A 19,694-nucleotide genomic window follows, 5' to 3' on the forward strand; every position below is an offset into this window, starting at 1 on the left:
CCAGTTAGTGAAATTTAAAGACAACATTTACAATATCAGAATACCCTAAGAAACTGAAATTGCATTGATGGAAATATGCGGAGAATATGGAGTCAAAAATATTTTTCTTTTAAAAATATTATATTTCTTGCCGACCATGAAACTGTAGATTGCATTTTTTTATTATGTATTTTTGTCACAAATTAAAATTTAGCTTTTACATTTTTTTAATCAAGTTTTCCCTTATATATATATATATATATATATTCAATTGAAGAAATAACTATTATTGAAGAAATAACTGTATAAAGTAATTTCATGTACACTAAAATTCCATTTTAGTTTAAATTCTTTTACATTTGACACAATGTCCTCCAAAGTCTTAGTTTTAGAATAATTTTATGTGTTCTTGGCATCACCAAAACTACACAACTGCTGATCTTTCCTAGCAGTCCCTTTGTGCCTTGGCAGACTTTGCAACCACAAACAAACAACAATCAGGGTCTCATGAAAGAGATTTTAACGGATTGGACATAGAGATCAACCCATGCCCAAGTGAGAGATTGAATGTTGAATGAGGAAAAAGCGACTGTTTTTCATTGCAGCAGCCCCAATGGATCCTAAGAACCCGATGTGACCCCATACCGCAGCCCATGTGCGCGAGCGTATGCGCCTGAGAGCCTGTGGACGGACGCGCCAGAAACAGGAGGACACTAGGACCTGGTGAAGTGAGGAAGGTTGCCTGCCCGCCTGCATCCCTGTCTCCTCTCCTTTCTGCTCTGCAGTGTCTCCTGTGCGCGTGTGAGGGAAAGCACATGTTTGTGTGTGTGTGTTTGTATGGATGTGTGTGACAGAAAAGGGGCGAGAGCAGGTTTCGTACGGCACCGCCCGAAGAGACAGTGCTATTTGTTATCTTTCTGTCTTCTCGGCAGCGTGAACATCAGCCTGACCACCTGGACCAGCCGCCTGCCTGAAGCATCGCTGACGGGGGAGGGGGCGATATCTCTCTTTCTGTGTTTGTGTGAACGTGTGTGTGTGTGTACATGCGTGTGGGCGGGTGAAAGGGTGAGGGGCGGAGAGATGAAAGGGCCAGGTGAGGAGGGGTATTGGGTACCTCTCTCTCTGGCTTTCTCTCTCTCCCCCCTCTTTTTTATCCCTCTCTCACTGTCGCGCGACACTAACCCTGGAAGCTGAAGAGGAGATCCTCGATGCTGGACCTCTCCACTACAGGTACGATCTCCTCACCTATATTTCATGGAGCAATGGTTTCTTAAAGTCCATACCTCACACGGACGCCTGTTTAAACTTGTGTATCCTGGATGACATGCATATGTTGTAGTATTTCCAGATGGACGAGTGGGAAATGGTTTTCAAGATCTCGTCTTGCAGTTAAACGTTTCTCAGGTCTTGCTTTGTTGGCTCCATCACCAGGCAGTGACATGAGAAATAGCTGTTTGTATCTTTTCTTAGCAATCTAAACCAGAGGTGTATGGCAAGCCGTTTTGGCTTAAAATAGTCCAAGCATTACTCGTCATAATTGCATTTTTACTTGTAACAATTCAGTTAGAGAGCTCTACAATTACATTCTTACTAGCCAGTTAGAGAGGTCTCTAAATCTATTTTTACTAGTTACAATTACAGAGCTCTTTAATGTAATTTTTACTAGTAACAATTGAATTAAAATGCAATTACAAAGCTGTCTAATTAAATTCGTACTTGTAAAAAATCTAGTTACAGAGTTCTACAATTGTATTCTTACTAGTAAAAACTTGTAGTCATTAGATGCAAAACCGATTTGTTACTACACCCATTTCCCTTTCCAAATCCTGCCTTTGGTGATACACTTCAAAATAAAAGCCCCATAAGCATGAACTGATATTACTTTCATTGTGTCAGAATGACCATAAGAGTGAGATAACAGTTAAAAGGTTTTGTTTCAATATTTAATCACTTAATTAATTCACACCTTTATGTTAGTATTATTAGTATTATTATAATTTTTCTTTCTTTATTTCAGACCCTTAGGTCCATAACACAAAAATGAAAATAAAGAGTATAGATTTGAAAGTACTTTACCAGAAAAAATTATCTAATTTTGGTGTTTATTATGCACTGGAACATGCATGCAGAATTTGAACTATATATATAGGCCAATTAATAGGTTACTTGTCATTCTTGACAAAATTAAGTGTCTAAAATTTCTTTATTTCTTTCTTTATTTCTTTCTTTCTTTCTTTCTCTCTCTTTTTTGATCAGAAATTAGGCAAAATAAAAATTAATTGTGACATTTTTTATTATTATTACTTTTTGATAAGCTTAAAGGATAAGTTCACTTTCAAATTAAAATTTCCTGATAATTTACTCACCCCCTTTTCATCCAAGATGTTTATGCCTTTCTTTCTTTAGTCGAAAAAGAAATTAAGGTTTTATTTTATTTATTTGAATTTTAAGGATTATTCTCCTTATAGTGGACTTCAAAGCTACCAAAGGGTTGAAGGTCGAAATTACAGTTTTAGTGCAGCTTCAAAGGGCTCTACACGATTCCAGACGAGGAAGGGTCTTATCTAGTGAAACAATTGAGAATTTTCCCCCAAAAATAAATTTATATGCTTTATAAACAGAAATGCTTGCCTTGCACTGCTCTGTTATGTGCGTCCACAACTTCACATAATATTTAATCATGTTGAAAAAGTCATGTGTGACAAAGGTGGAAGTATTACTTAAAGGGATAATCCATCCAAACAGAATTTTGTCATTATTCACTTACCCCCATGTCGTTCCAAACCCGTAAAAGCTTTGTTTGTCTTCAGAACACATATTAAGATATTTTGGATGAAAAACCGGTAGGCTTGAGACTGTCCCATAGACTGCCAAATAAACAACAGTGTTAAGGTCCAGGAAAGTATGAAAAGCATCATCAGAATAGTCCTGTGCTGAGCTGTACTCAAATGATATATGCTCTTCTTTATCAGCCGTGCCACAAGGATAAGTTTTTAACGTGTACTTATGCTTTGGTTTGAAAGGAAATAACGCATTCTGTGTACAGCTCAGATTTGCCAAAATGGTGCTACGCTGATTTGGAGAGACACAGAAAAGAGGAATTGTTAAATAAATTGTTATTTTTGTTTTCTTTGTGTACAAAAAGTATTGTTGACACTTCATAATGTTACGCTTGAATCACTGATGGCAGATGGACTATTCTGGCATTGCTTTTCATACTTTCCTGGACCTTAACACTGTTTTTTTTTGGCAGTCTGTGGGACAGTCTCAAGCCTACCGGTTTTCATCCAAAATATCTTAAATATGTTCCAAAGAGCAACAAAGCTTTTACGGGTTTAGAATGACATTGGGGTAAGCGATTAATGACAAAATTAAAATTTTTGGGTGGAGTAACCCTTTAACTATGTCATATGTTATAAATATAAAAAAATAAATACTCATAAAGGGATATTTTTGCCCCATAACTTGAATTATAGTGGTATTCTCTGTGCATTCTAATAGGCTTCATCATGCAGTTAATTCTTCTGGTAATAGTACTGGACCCATCCTCAGCATTATTGAGTGAATGGATAATGCAAATAAAACCCTTGAAAAGCCTAGGTAACCCTTGAAAACAGGTATTTTACAACCAATAATTAAATATGCATGTTGCTGATTATACATTTATATGCATGTTTTCTGTGCAAATGGGAATTCACCTTTAAAAATATTTTTCAGTAGCTACATAGACTACCTATGTTTCTTCTCTGTAAAGCATAATCATTTTATAATGATTTTAATCAAAATAGCATATAATAATACTTCATAGATCATTAGAGCTTTAGTGCTTCTTTTTGCCGTTTTTGTCGGTGCGCAATTATCATAATGAGGTTGTGCTGAAAAGAGAGCTCTACAATAAAATTTTTAATAGTAAGAATGCAATTCCACAGCTCTACAGCTACATTCTTACTAGGGGTGTAAGAAAATATTGATACACGTGAGTATCACGGTATCATGTTTTTGCCGATACTGTATCAATTTTCAAAAACGGAATATCGCTTTTCAAGATTCATGGCAGATTAGTTTTGAGTTTATTTCCCGACCACTAGATGACTTCATCTCTGAACAAATCCTGAATGACAGGAAATACTAGCATTAGAGCATGCCACTAATGTTAGCGTTAATGTAGTTTGCTGCTAGTAATGGAGGGTGAAAGAATTGTCCCAATTCCTGTTTCAGTGTACCAAGCTGAAGTGTGCCGTCATTTGAGCGTTTTTGGTAACGTCCACTGCGGGACTGTGGCGCCGCCTTGGTTCCACCGCTTGCTGTGACCCGTGTGAAGAGGGGCTCATGCGGGGCGCAACAGGCAGAAGGGTCACCCCGTGGCTGCATCTTTCCCTCATTGTGCAGTTGGTGTGGTGCTCGCGTCACGGTTTTGGAACATAAATACAAACTGAAAAACCTGTGAAATCCAAGTGGGAAGGATCAGCATCTGTATTTATTTGATTGTTTTACATTTGTTTTGTTTTCTTTAAGAATCCTATATTTTTCATTGATATTAATTATGCAGATGCAATTCTTTTGTTCAGATCAAAATGTTATGACATTGTATGTCACAATTGTAAACTTAAAATGTGAACCTTTACAGCAGGGTCTAAAAATATATATGGTATTATACATTTAACTAGAGGATGCTGCAAGCACTTTAATTTCCCCCTTTATGCATACTGCACAAAAAGTGGTTCAGTAACGTTGAATGTTACAGGGACTGATTATTGCAAATGCACATCCCACTGTGAAAGTGAAAATGTGAAATTCGTGACATTTGGCAAGTGGTGGTGTGTTCTTAATGACAGCTTTCCTTACAATATATACTATTCCTAAAATAAGAAATATCCCAGTATATCGCCCTTGCTTACAGTATCGTAATGTATTGCAACATATCGTATTGGAACCCCTGTATCGTGATACGTGTCGTATCACCAAATTTTTTGCAATACACAGCCCTTATTCTTACTACTAAGAATTACAGTTAGAGAGCTCTTTAATGCAATTTATTCTAGTAACAATTTAATTGGAGAGCTCTCTAACTGAATAAGCTAAAACGACTTGCCATAGAGGTGGCCTTGAATAAAGGTGTTGACATACATGACATATGTGTAATGTAGCACTGAAACAGCTCACCTCTGGGGATTATGGGAAGTGTTTGGAAGCAGACAATGAACTCGGGGCTCATTGGTGTGATAGTGGATTATTTAGGTGATGACAGCAGACATCATGTTTATAAGTGTGGGCTATTAGTTGTAAAGTGCCAGCACTGGTCACCCTGAGGGAGGAAAAGTATGGCAAGTCGTTTTAGCATAAAATATTCCAAGTGTTATGTCATAATTACATTTTTATTAGTAACAATGCCAATTAGAGAGGTCACTAATTCAGTTCTTACTCGTAAAAATTATGATTAGAGAGCTCTCTAATTTAGTGTTTACTAATAACAATTCTAATTAGAGAGCTCTTTAATTTAATTCTTACTAGTAAGAAAAAAAATGCAGAGCTCCATAATTAAATTGTTACTAGTAAAAAAAATAAAATAAAAACAGCACATTTAAGATACATTTAATTGTAGATCTCTGTGATGTAATTAAAGAGCTCTGTAATTCAGTTCTTTTTTATAATTGAATTGGAGAACTCTCTAAACAGAAATTACTAGTAAACCCTAAATTAGAGAGCTCTCTAATAAAATTTTTACTAGCAAGAATGCAATTGCAGAGCTCTCTTATTCAATTATAGAGCTCTCTAATTAAATTGTTACTAGTAAGATTTGAATTAAAAAAAACTATTAAATGAATTGTTACTAGAAAGAATTGCATTGTAGAGCACTCTTTTCAGCTCGACCTCATTATGATAGTTGTGCCTCATGCATATTCATAAAACGGGTGACTGTCTGTTCCGATAGTCCTGTGGGCAGTCCGTTGATAAAGCCGTTGCATCACGGGTATCCTGAGTTTGAGTCTTGTTGTGGACCCTTCCGATCCCGCACACATCCCCCCCCCCCCAATTCATTTACACTGTTCTATCAGAATATAGACAAAAAACGCAAAAATACATCTTAAAAAAAGAAAATGCTCAGTCAAGCAGCTTTCAATGATGAATAGCAGCACTGAGGCTGATCTATTAAGTATTATTATTATTATTTAGTATTATTATATTGATTGAAATCATTATAAAATAATTATGCTTTACAGAGAAGAAATATAGGTAGTCTATGTAGCTACTGAAAATTATTTTTTAAAGGTGAATTCACATTTGCAAAGAAAACATTAAATTACTGCATGATGAAGTCTATTAGAATGCATTGAGAATGGCACTGTAATTAAATAAGTTATGAGGGCAAAAATATCCCTGTATGCATATTTGTTTTTACATTTATAACATCTGATAGAGTTCAGTAATGTCAAGAGTGCTGTTTTGACGAATATCAGCACACGTGAATGATCGTGAGAGAAGAGGTCTTGACTGTGGATCTGTCTCTGGGGCTCATCTAGGTGTCCTGGTCTCCGCTGATATTAAGGGTTGTAGAGGTCCTCAGGTGCTGATCCACCATCTGGGCTGGATACGTACTGGATACAGGTGACTGCCGTGACCTTCTGATCTGGATACAGACTGGATCTGGTGGTTACGCTGACCTCAGAATAAGAGAGAAATGATGTAGCAAGTACATTGTGTTTAATAGGAAGTGTTCCCGGTTCTGGTTTTCCTAATTAATGCAGCATAAAAATCCTTTAACGAATTTGAATATTAGAAATGTGTTAGTGTGTTATGTGTAAGCCAGGTTAAAGAGGTGGGTCTTTAATCTAGATTTAAACTGACAATAGTGTGTCTGCCTCCTGAACAATGTTAGGTAGGTTATTGCAGAATTTGGGAGCTAAGTAGGAAAAGGAACTGCTGCCCGCAGTTGATTTTGATATTCTAGGTATTATCAAATTGAAAAAAATAAAGTAAAATTCTCTTTTACTTGCCCCTTCACAAAATCCACTTGTCCCGGACAAGCAGACAAGCATTAATGTCAAGCCCTGATAACTATTATTAATTATATATTAATTATTTTATAATTATATTTAATGGGTCACACTATATGCAGTGTTAGGACCAAACCAAATCTCCAGGTTCTCTTATGAGAACCAGACTGAAAAAGTGCACCCGTCTATAATCATAATTGTTACTAGTAAGAACTGAATTAGAGAGCTCTCTAACTCTCTAATTCAGTTCTTACTAGTAAGAATGCAATTGTAGAGCTCTCTTATTGTAATTATAGATTTAGAGAGCTCTCTAATTTGCATTGTTACTAGTCAGAATTAAATTGTAGAGCTCTAACTGAATTGTTACTAGTAAAAATGCAATTACGATGAGTAACGCTTGGAATAGTTTAAGCTAAAATGGCTTGCCATAGAAAGGAGAAGAAGAAAAAGAAGGGGGGGGGCACAAGGTTTTTGAACAACAGAGCTAGTTTTCATTGCAGTAAATACTGAGTCATGTGCATATTACAGGGTCATATGTTTCTCAGTTGGCAGCCCCTGAGATTGTTAGTTGCCTGCAGATTCTTGTCTCACAAACTGCAGGAGGGTTCACAGAAAGTCGACCACTCTTAAATGCATTAAATGCAACTTCATCTTGGCCCTACAGATGCATTAAATAACATTAATGCTAATTGAATCATTTCCTATAGAAAGCACAGGTTGTTATTTAAATCCTAAATTCTCCAACAACCAAACACACAAATAAAACCCACTGAACAAACACTAAACTGTGTGTTTCTCATCCTTTGCATGAGCATTAAAATAATCACTAGCTGATGTTTACAAACTTGCAAAACTAGAAATGTTTTTTCATGTTTATTATTTACAGTACGTAAGCCATGACTGAAACCCCTATGTATTTTTATTTGGTTAGGCCTACTATAGACAGTGGGATTGTATATTGGCTTCATCTAGAATGTTCACTACAATTCAAAGTTTGGGTTGGTAATGTTTTTATGTTGGTAAAGTAACCATAAAAACATTTGTAATGTTACTGAATATCTCTATTAAACAACTTCTATTTATCAAAGATTCTGGGAAATAATTATACTTTCCACAAAATATTAAGCAGAACAACAGTTCTCAAAATTTATAAAAATAAGAATTGTTTCTTCAACATTTCATTTTTATGTATTTAGCAGATGCTTTTATCCAAATAAGCAACTTACAGTGCATTAAGGCTATACATTTTTACCTGTACTTGTGTTCCCTGGGAATCAAACCCACAATCTTTTGCACTGCTAATCCAATGCTCTACCACTGAGCCACAGGAACAGCAGATACAGCTTTTAACAGCATATTATATGAATAATTTGCATATTCGGGTCAACTATCTAACTTTATAATTGTGCGCTTGCTCAGAAAGACAAACAGGATGCTTAATGTGTCTTTCAAAGAAAAGTGATTAGCTTTCTGTCATGGAGAGTACTCAAACTTGCTGTAGCTCAGTTATAACTGTGCATATAAATGTATTTTGTGAATGAGCTTTTTGTATACTTTTCTGCACATTTAACGGTGGCAGAAATATTTTAACCACAAATTACACACTTTACCTTCAAGGATACAACGTCCTCTGTTCACTTTTAACTAAAAACCTAGTTATGTAAACATCACAGGTTATTTTCCAGGAGGTTATCTGGAAAGGTATTGAGTCCACCAATCACTTGTGTCATTGGGCCTCTTCATCTCAGATCAAAAAGTTGTTGTTGTTGTTGTTGTTTCATTCTTTTTATGCCTTTTGTTAAAGTATTATTTTTATCTTGTTGAAGTATGTCCAAAACGTTTTTTAATGCTAACTTATTTAAAATTAAAATTAAAACTCTAAAGCACCCAAACCTTATGATGAAGATGATGAGGGCTTAAAGTTATCACTATTATCATCACAAACAAGCTCATCATAGTCATGTGGATAATCATGCCACTGAAGCTCCAAACTGCTTTTTGTCTAGCCAAACCACAGTTGTGATACCTTCCAGGTACAGAACAGCCCCTTCCCTTTACTATTACAATCAGTTAACCATGTGATCGTTGTGGTCTCAAGCCTTGGGCAGAAAACAGAGTCTCTGTGCTCACAGAGATGTCCTAAAAACAGTTTATAGCTGAATTAGAGATGCTTTTGAGCTCTTGTTACAACACTGACCACACTGTGTCACAAGGGAGAGTGTGTGTCCTCAGAGAAAAACTGGATGGATTGATGCCGTGGAGAAACAAGCTGGTCCAGTGTTTTTACAGTAAAATATGATTTAGTAAAATTGAGAAATGATGCATGTGAGGTTGTGTGCAAGGTGAGGTTATGACCATAAACACAGAGCACATGATTGCCAACTAATTTTGAAGGGTGTTTCATGCTCAAACTCTATGTTTGTGTGAATTTAGGGCTGTTAAATTTGATTGAATTTGATTCCAATCACATTTTGATTATATTTGATTTGATTCCAATTCATTTGAGCATATATTTTAGTTATAATATCCATTTTACCTATATATATATATATATATGAATGATAGTAACTTGCAAGGACAACTTATTGTACATTTAGTAATTGCTCTAATGGAATCAGTAAGTTAATTTAGTGAAGGATTCATCAGTCTGCTTCAAACAGTAACTCCTAACTGTTAATTTTTTTTTAATGATTTATTAAAAAGACCAGTTAATGAGAATTGTTTCTTTAAGAATTGGACGAGAGTCATTTGTTTTTAAACTGGATTGTTATTACTTGCAGCCCGTGAAATCATCTCAATTGAAACACAGATCCTTTTTATCTTACCACATTCAACTCGGACTACAACTTTGGGTAAAATAGTATTTATTTTGTCGTGGTGACCATCTCAGGATATTAAGAATACATATCAAGTTTGTTTTAAAGAATATCACAATTAATCGGAAAGTCATTATTTTTTTATTCGCGTCACTAACATGGATTGTTCCTTAAAAGTTGCTTGCTAACTTTATTGTCTCTTTTCACAGTTCTATCATGTCTCATTTGGAGCTGCTGGACTTTGAGCGCAGTGGAGCATCAGGGATTTCAGAGGTGAATATGTGAAGATGAAATTAGACATTGAGACCCGAATCAGCCCCAACTCCATAGTCCGTCCTCTACCAGCATGCCGTAACGCCGACAGAGATCCACCATCGAACGGTACTGCTGGATCCCACTTTTCAGCAGGGGAGGATGGGTGATAGTCCCATGAGAATCACCTCCGCCCACAATCCTCATTCCATCCTCTCATGGAGCATACAACCGCCTACAACACACTGTGGAACATCACCCACTCCACCTCTTGGCGTCCAAACACACCCCAGCCTAACGCCTCAGGACTGAGTGAGCCCAGAGATGGACACCTCCTCCAGACGCTTGGCCTGTGCACCATGCTCCTGATGGACATACTGGCTATAGTTGGCAACTTAGCTGTAATGACAGTCATCGCCAGGACGCCGCGACTACGTAAATTTGTGTTTGTCTTCCATCTCTGCCTGGTGGATCTCATTGCAGCCCTGGTGTTAATGCCTCTGGGTATGCTGTCAGGTCAGGGTTTTTTCAACAAGGCTCTTTGTCAGGGTTACCTGTGCCTGAGCGTGGGACTGATCAGTGCTGCTATCCTCACTATCTCAGCCATCAATGTTGAGAGATACTACTACGTCGTTCATCCCATGCGCTATGAGGTGAAAATGACTGTGGGGTTGGTGGTTTCAGTTCTGATTGGAATATGGATCAAAGCCATCCTCATGTCTGCATTCCCTTTACTCGGCTGGGCGCTCGATAGAGAGGAGGCGGGACCAGCTCTGGGGAAAGTTATGGGGAAAATCATTGAACCAAAGTGCTGCTCACTCCACTGGATTGAGGAAGGGTCCCAACGGTTGGTGTTCATGGTCCTTTTTACCCTCATGTACTTCCTGTGTCCAGTCCTTATTATCTTTGTGGTGTACTGCAACATGTTTAAAGTGGCCAGGGTAGCCGCCATGCAGCACGGGCCAGTCCCCACGTGGATGGAGACTCCTCGGCCACGCTCTGAATCTCTGAGCAGTCGCTCCAGCATGGCGGCCAGCCTCAGTGGAGCTCGGACCACCCCTCAGAGGACTTTCAGCGGGGGCAAGGCTGCGGTGGTCCTAGTCGCTGTAGGAGGTCAGTTCCTTGGGTGCTGGATGCCTTATTTCTCCTTTCACCTGTACTGCACCTTTATGCCATCCTCTCATGAATCCCTCGCACGCATGGCCCAGCTGGAGGACGTGTTCACCTGGATGGGGTACTTCTGCTTCACCTCCAATCCTTTTTTCTACGGCTGTCTGAATCGGCAGATCAGGGAAGAGCTGGCCAGAAACCTGGCCTTCGTTTTCAAGTGGAGGCGTCCCGGTGAAGAAGAACAGCTGCCTAGCCGAGAGGCTTCTATTGAGGAGAATTTTCTCCAGTTTCTTCAGGGCACAGGTTGCAATATGCGGCCAAGGAATTCCCAAAGCATCTCCATCCCTCAACAAGAAGAGGACAATCCTCTTTCCACTGAGCTCCACGGGCCATCTGTTGACTTCCACATTCCTGGCCAGATCATGGAGGAGACCTCGGAGTTCATAGAGCACCAACACATGAACAATCTTAATATATCAGACAATTGTATCAAGACAAAATCGGAACTGCAAGGTTGATATTTTCAGATTTGAAATCTATATTTATTGTATCGTATATTGTTGCTATGTTTTACCACTGGGACTTTTTATACTCTGCCGACAAATTTGTACATAGTTGGTTATACATACACTTTGGTTGGTAGGTTTCTGTCATACTCAAAGAATATTTTTTTTCTTTTGAGGAGAGATGTTGGAGTGCTGAAATGACCTCATTCCAGCACATTACCACTAGACAGAAACATGTTTACAAAGGTTCAGTGACATTTGTCCAAACAATGTAACATGGAACCAACATTGTGACGTGGAATCTGTATTCAAAAAGCGGTATGAACTGCAAGTGGTCTATGTTACAAATTTTTAAGGCTCGTAATGTTAAGTCAGACAATAAATGAGTATAACATTTGTTAATAACTCAGTATTATTGTAACAACAAAATTTGGAGCATGCACTAATACTGAACCAAGGTTGTTTGTAGGGGTGCACCGATATATATCGGCCGATGATTAATGCACATCTAGTCAGTAAGGCCGAGCATACACTGTGCGATTTTCATCTGATTTTGAGCCGAATTATGACTCGTGCGACTCTTTTTCGGGTCGGGCCGAATTTCAGCATTTTCGTGCGTCGTTTGTCGTGCAGTGTTCGTGCAGTGTACAAGGGGAAAAGAGAGGCGATAAGACTCTCCCGACCGGCAATCGGTTGTTTGGATGGATTTCTGACATGTCAGAAATTTTGGTCGCCTCTAGTGAGGTATCGCACTATTGAAGCAGGACTATGAACCGATTTTCCACGTTTCCCTCACTGCGCATGCATGAAACCATAAACGAAACCATGGTGACACCTGACACAGCGTGTAGTGTGGACTGAAGTGATGGAGGGATAACTTGTGGAGTTATGGCAAAGAAAAAGAAAAATAAAAGAGGGGAAAAAAACACCTGCTTACCTCCAGTTTGCGTTGCAAAATGGATTGACCATATTGGCCACGTCTTCCCAGCCACCTGCGTGTCTAGATACGCCGACGCCTTTTTTTTTTTTTTTTGATGTTTCAGCACACATAATTGCGCATATCACCAAAGCAGTGCGTTTATCCCGGCAAAGCATGTTTATTCTGAAACAGCCACAAACATCCGGGTTCTGAGGGATCCTACGTGTTGATTCGGTTGATTCCTCACGTATAGTGTGAGCAGTCAAATCGTAACTCTGCAATCGGACCGTACAGTGAGCGCACAAAAATCGTGAGCTTTGGCATTACATCGCATGCGATCTACCCGTACAGTGTGAGTTGGTACCTTGCCGAAATCGCACAGAAAATGCACAGTGTATGCCCGCCTTAAAGCCGGTTATCTAATCAGCGGTAAATTGCATCTGGTGCGTGATTTCACATAGAGCAGCTCTTACTACATGAAACTGGCTTTACTGACTAGATGCACATTAATCATCGACCGATATATATCGGTGCACCCCTAGTTGTTTGTGAGGTGGGTAATTCTTTAGTTGACGTAAATATTATGACCGTCAGCAATGACATATTTTGAAAAAAAAATATTTATTTATTTATTTTTTTCTCAAAAATGAATAAAAAACACATATAGTCTGTGGTGGTGTACAAGGGCTTTCATACTTTGTATAGTACTGTTTAAAAGTTTGGGGATATTTAAAATGTTTAAAAAAAAAGTATTTTATGCTAGATTTATTTGCTCAAAAAACATTAATATTGTAGAATAAATATATTATGGAATATTTTATAATATAATGTCATTTATATTAAAATGTAATTTATTCATGTGATTATTTTTGTGATGAATACCAAATTATTATTTAGATTTCTTGTTGAAAACAGTAGTATTTTTGGGGAAACTGTAATTTGTTTTCAGGATTCCTTGATTAGAAAGTTAAAATAACAGCATTTATTTTTAATAGATTTTTATTCTGTAACATCATAAATGTCTTTACTGACATTTTTTTTATATCAGTTTAAAGCATCCTTTTTTGAAATAAAAATATTAATATCTTTAAAAAAAATTAGCGGTTGATTATATTCTGGCCCATCAAAAAAACTAAAACAAATTGAGAGCATTTTGTTTTCTGGTCATTCGTACGGCAAGCCTCGCTAATCAGCCATGAAGAGATACAATCTCAGATTGGAAAAAAAAGTGTGTTTACAAGAAGCAAAAACTGCCTTGGTTTCTTCAGTCACATTTTCCACACCTTGTGACATGAAGATGGTGGCATCCACCCGGGGCCTTTGTGCTGGGGTTTGTGCAAGCACCTGATCAACAAAATGGCGAGGGACAATCAGATAGTCTCTGACAAAAGGTTAACAATCGGGTCAGCTGCAAACATGTGCCTCAACAGATGTCCTTTTAGATTTTGTACTTCTCCACCCACTGGCAACACTGCTATTATCGCTTTTTTTTTCTTTTCATTTCTTAGATGTGAAGACTGTACTGCACCTGCAGTATTGCACTCATTAGCAAGTTTCACATTAGATCTGAATCATCAGCTGAGTTCGCAGATATTGGTAGAAAATGATGGCACTTCATATCTCTGTGCTCACTGCAGGAACCATAAAAATGTCCAGACAAAGATATCAGCCAGTTCAAAAGAACAGTTGTATATGTGAAATATGATATAGATACATATATTCCTTATTTTAAATCAAAATATTAAAGTAGCTATCCAGACGCTTTAAATTGATAAATCACTAAAAATGTTTTGTGGGCATGGTACACAAAAACTTTTGGACATGCATGATAATTTTATTGCATTGCTTAAAGTATGTTGGATTGCCAAAACAGTAAGTGTACAATACTTTGAGGAATGGAAAAAGGGTTCATAAGATGATATTCTTACTTTCTCAGCAGTCTTCTGCATTATTAAATAAGCTGTGTGGTTTCTTCTTTGTTCTTGTGATGCAAACAAGACTCAGCTCAGTGTCAATGGCCTTTTGTTTACGGGTAAACCAAGCAGGAGTTCCTGTGTCTGCAATGTTTTGCCATAAGCAGAATGAGCAGCATACAAAAATACACTAAAGTTAATTTCCATTTAACCAAATTCAGTGTTTGCTGTTCAGTTAAAATGGAGAGGAGAGAATAGTATACTGGGTCAAAAAAGTAACAAAGCAACTGAAATGTAAATAGAAACAAACTGTCACGGATTGCTCCAAAACAAGAAGATGCAATTGCAGCATTTATTATAGAGTCAAACAAACGTTGCAATGGCAAAAGGGCAAAACAGAGTAACAGAGACAGAAAATAAACCAGCAATCAAAGACAAAGAAAACCAGGCTAATGTGTGGATGAGTTAAGGTATCTGAATGTAATGAGACTTGATAGATTAAAGCAAAGACCTTTAGGTGATGGGAACTGAAGTCCAGAGAAACACAACTAAGCATGCCCTCTGGTGGCTATACATGGTCACACCAACTAGACACGGTGACATTACCCCTCCTCTAAGGAGCAGATTCCAGACACTCCACAAAAAGTCAACAAAATCCAGAAGGGAGGTGGAACGGAGGCATACAAGGGGGAGGGATGGCGGGCCAGGTCCAAGTAGTGAAAGAGGTCTAGAAACAGAGATAGGCCAGAGGACCAGGGTGGAGCTGGAGGGAAGGACCAGCGAGGCTCCGGCCGAATAACAACCCCGGCAGATGACCAGGACAGAGCCAGAAACTTGGCAGTTAGCAAAGGCAGAGCTGACGACCACCTCAGCAGAACTGTAAAGGCCGATGGACCCTCTAGCAGTTCAGACAGGACTGCAAAGAAGAGCACAGAAAGGTTAGTAACAGCCTTGATGGATGTAACAGGACAGGCAGACAGTTCAACAACAGTCGAACAGTCCTTCGCCATGACAAGGCAGACAGAGTTCAGGAGTGGACACCATCGCTCAGAGGAGAGCTGAAGAGGAAGCTACTGCCTTGAGAGGCTCCACAGCTGAAACCACCACCTCATGAGGAACTAGAGCGGACTCAGTAGTGGATTCTTGGACTGGAACAAGCTCAGGAGTGATAAGCTCTAGAGTGGATTTGTAGACTGAAACAAACTCTGGAATTAATAGAATTGAGCTAACTCTGGAGTGAACCCATAGACTTGAGTGGGCTCTGGAGTGAACTCCGGGGACTCCTGTACTGAAGCAGGTTCATAAGTGGACTCTGAGGATTTCCAGACTGGAACGAGCTCTGGAGTAGACTCTGAAGGCTTCTGGACTGGACAGAACTCTGGATTGGACTCTGAGGACTCATGGACTGGAGCGGATTCTGGAGTGGGCTCTTCATGTTCCTGGACTGGAGCAGGCTCTGAAGTGGACTCTGCATGCTCCCATGCACACAGAACAGTCTAGAGGCCAAAGGCGACCTTCTTGACTATGGCAGCAACAGTGAATTTGGGAAGCTTTGTGGTGACTTCAGAAACCACCGGAGTCGGCTCCTCCAGGACCACCGGACTTGAGATCATCGGAGTCGGGTGCAGATTTGGCTCAGACTCATAGACTGGAGCAGGTTCTAGTGCAGATTCAAGGACTGGGGTGGGCTCCGGGCGAACTTTAGTAGACCTTGCGGTCCTCCTTCTCAACCTTCACTTGTGAGACTGAGACAGTAACAGTGAAGATTCGCTATCCACTGGAGCAGGCTCAGGGATTTCTGAGAGCACTGCAATAGACCGACATGGCATTACCAAGTTGTGGTAACCGAGATAATTAATGAAACTCCAGAAGTTAATAGTCTTAAACCCCTCCATCTTCCAAATTATAATTCTTGCTGAGCACGGGCTCACTCAGTTCCAGCCCTACCACCAAAGTCCAGAAGGTCAGAGCAAAACCTCCCACTTTCATTCCCTGTAAGCGAAGATCCGCCAACATCCAGAGCCCAGCCTCCTGCTCCTTATTCAAAGCAGGACTAACAATACGAATGCATGGTCCACAATCTATAGCACAGTCTTGGTACCGAATCTGTCAATGGCTGGTTTATTCTGTCACAGTATCCTCCAAAACAAGAAGATCCTAGTGCAGATTTTATTGAAGAGTCCAAAAACAAACTGAAATTTAATCCAAATCAGGGCAAACAAAAGAAACACGTAAAAGAAAACAATAAACCAGCAACCAAAGACAAAGAAAACTGGGCTAATATGTGAATGAGTTAAGGTAATTGAGATATTGCTGAATGTAAAGAGACTTGAAAGTTTAAAGCAAAGGGTGATGGGAACTGAAGTCCAGAGAAACACACAACTAAGAAGCACGCCCTGTGGTGGCTATACATGGGCACACCAACTAGACACCGTGACACAAACAATCTTTACTTTATATACACTTTGGTCCGTTTTTTATTTGAAGGGAATTTTTTTTTTTTTTTTGTAGTAGGGGCATATTAAATTGATCAAAAGAGACAGGTATCATTTATGTTGTTCTTTTAAATTTGAATCCTGAAAAAAAAAATATAGTGAGTAAAAGAAAATTCTTTCAAAAACATTTACAAATCTTAGACCCCAGCTTTTGAACAGGAAGGTATATATAATTTATAAGTTTACATTTATAAATATCAATTATTTTTGATAGAATTGTATTACTAGCATTAAAATATAACTCTATTTTTTGATTCACCTCCTGGACTTTTGCCTGTATAAAAGATAAAGATACCATAATAACAATAATGTTCTCTGTTAATAACTGCCTTGAAAGACACCTCAAAATAATTCAGTAAACTCATCTTGAAAGAAAATGACTCACTGTAAGAGGGCAAACGCCATTACTGTCAAATGCAGTGCTGCTGATGAAAACATTTCCTATTAACATTGTGTTCTTTCTCTTCTCCTCTCCATACATTCACATAGTGTACATATATTCACATAATTACTAACAAACAGATGTAGGCACATTCATGTGCACAAACACACATCATTGCGACTCACATCAGTGTACTATGATGTTTGGTAAGAGGGAGGCCCCTAGTGGTGAAATTTAGACACGCTTGGCCTTTTAGCACCGCCGAGAGCATAGTTGCCAAGTCCTTGTATTATACGCGACTTTGGGCTTATTTTTTTTAAAAATTGCTTGCTTTGGAAAACCTGACAAGCAACTTCGTTTCTTTTCATTCAAGCAATCAATCCAATCCAATCAATGGATTCATTTTCAATCCAAGCAATGATAGTAGTGCATGTGACTTTTTTTTCCTTTATAAGGTAGCCTACTTTTTAATTTTTACAATGTTTTTCTAATGTATAAATTATCACTGTATAACAAAAACAAGTAGGCCTACAGTTATAGTAGGCCTATAATACTAAGAGTACATTTGGTTTGAATAGACAATATATTAGGCTATAAATATGACAATATATTAGGCTATGTTACAGCTCCCCTTTGAAGCTCTTGTATTTTTTAAGCTCTTGCTCCACCGACTTAAATCTTACTTAAATCTTTATGAAAAATTAAGAGGTTTCTAAACATTACTTGCTATATTATCAAAACATATGCCTTGATTAATCAGTAGTAGAAGCAATGGGAGTTTGAAACTAAAGAAAAATCTTTAGACTAAACAAATCCAGACTCAGCTCAATCAGTAGAGGAACACAGGCTTTATTCTCAACCAGTGTGGGACTTGGTGTTTCCATGGTAACTTATCCTCTGTGACATTTCTCTGGCTAAGGGAGTGCGTTCAGGAGCAAAAGACCCTTAGACCTTCTTGTGGTTCTGAGTGAATCATTATACTCAACCGATTCCTTAAAAGATAATTTAAAGGTACAATATGCAATTTTTTTGCCACTAGGCATAGTTTGATGACGCCATGACAGTGTTGAATCATGGGAGTTGTCATCTTAATCCTCACAGCCGATACAGTGTGACGGGACTTGGGCAGATATCATGTTCATGGATCAGCTAATGATTTATCAACGTAGTAGATTGAAGCAGGGTGAGGCTGAAAGCTGTCGAAGCGAAACGAGGCCACTGAACGAGCGCAATACACGGCTCGAAAGTAGCGGAGCTTTTCAGATGCTACAGTTGACTGCTTCCATTCCTTCCGGTCGTGCGTATGTGAGGGGAAAAACAAGCAGAGCCGTTTTATCACACTAGAAGCATTTGAAAGTTATATTATAATGCTACGCTGTGCGGTCATCACCAGTCTATTATAACGCACAATATATTAAAGCATCTTTGGTGTTTTTGGTCCCCCCTAAAAATATGATTAAAAACCATGCTGTATATTGTAAGTAACAATGCTTTATGCTTCAAATAATCGTGTAAGTAGTAAAGCAAAGCAAACGTACAAAATGTGTTTCAAGTTTAGATACATTGTGAGTCTCCTAGTTCCCTTGCCTAACAGTGCTTTGGTCCAAATGCCGACTTTCAGGGGTGCTGCACAAGATCCCGGGCTCTTTGCATAGGCAGTCCTAATGCAATGCCCCCCCCCCCTCCTCTATATATTCCAGACTTTTCAAGGGCCCTCTCTTCCTTTGGGGCCCTGGCAGGGGCGCTGCTAAGGATTTTGGGCCCCATGAAAAGAATCTTGACAGGGCCCCCAACACAACTGAGAGTTTTTTCATATAAATTTACATAAAATCATGCGCTTTTATGGTATTTTGACTATCATTCTCATATATTTAAGTCAATCAGACAATTGAACTCCACATGTCCACACCTGTAATTGGTTTCTGTAATACTGCACTACTACAGTACTGTATAATGTATATACTGTGCATAGTACGTGTCATATAGTGTATTCACATATATTTATATTTGTATGAAAGTACTGTATGGCAAGGACAATAAAGTTATCCTAACCTAATATTTTTAACATGACAGTTGAAATGTAACGGAAACACTGAGCACTCTTAATACAATGAAATGTATTTATATTTATTTGCTTCAACACTGATACTGAAATTTCTAAATAAAACTCTTCAATTAAAAAAAACAGGAATTACAATCTGTGGTGAAAAAAAAAATCTCAGCAAGAAAACACCACCATAAAACAAAATGACCATATAAAATTTCTAATAGTTTAAACAGAACTTGCATAATATACTATATCAAAGAATCGCCAAGGTATAACATAG

General features: G+C 38.4%; 1 protein-coding gene across 1 annotated transcript; it reads left to right on the forward strand.

The window, feature by feature from the left end:
• The first annotated feature begins 555 nt into the window (after positions 1–555).
• On the forward strand, positions 556–12,739 carry LOC113093946 (G-protein coupled receptor 61-like). The gene is made up of 2 exons (XM_026259559.1): positions 556–1,209; positions 10,000–12,739. The coding sequence occupies exon 2, from the start codon at positions 10,261–10,263 to the stop codon at positions 11,668–11,670; it is 1,410 nt and encodes a 469-aa protein (XP_026115344.1). The 5' UTR covers positions 556–1,209; positions 10,000–10,260; the 3' UTR covers positions 11,671–12,739.
• The last annotated feature ends 6,955 nt before the right edge of the window (positions 12,740–19,694 follow it).

The sequence above is a fragment of the Carassius auratus genome, unplaced genomic scaffold (assembly GCF_003368295.1).
Source record: "Carassius auratus strain Wakin unplaced genomic scaffold, ASM336829v1 scaf_tig00215205, whole genome shotgun sequence".
Taxonomy (NCBI): Eukaryota; Metazoa; Chordata; class Actinopteri; order Cypriniformes; family Cyprinidae; genus Carassius; species Carassius auratus.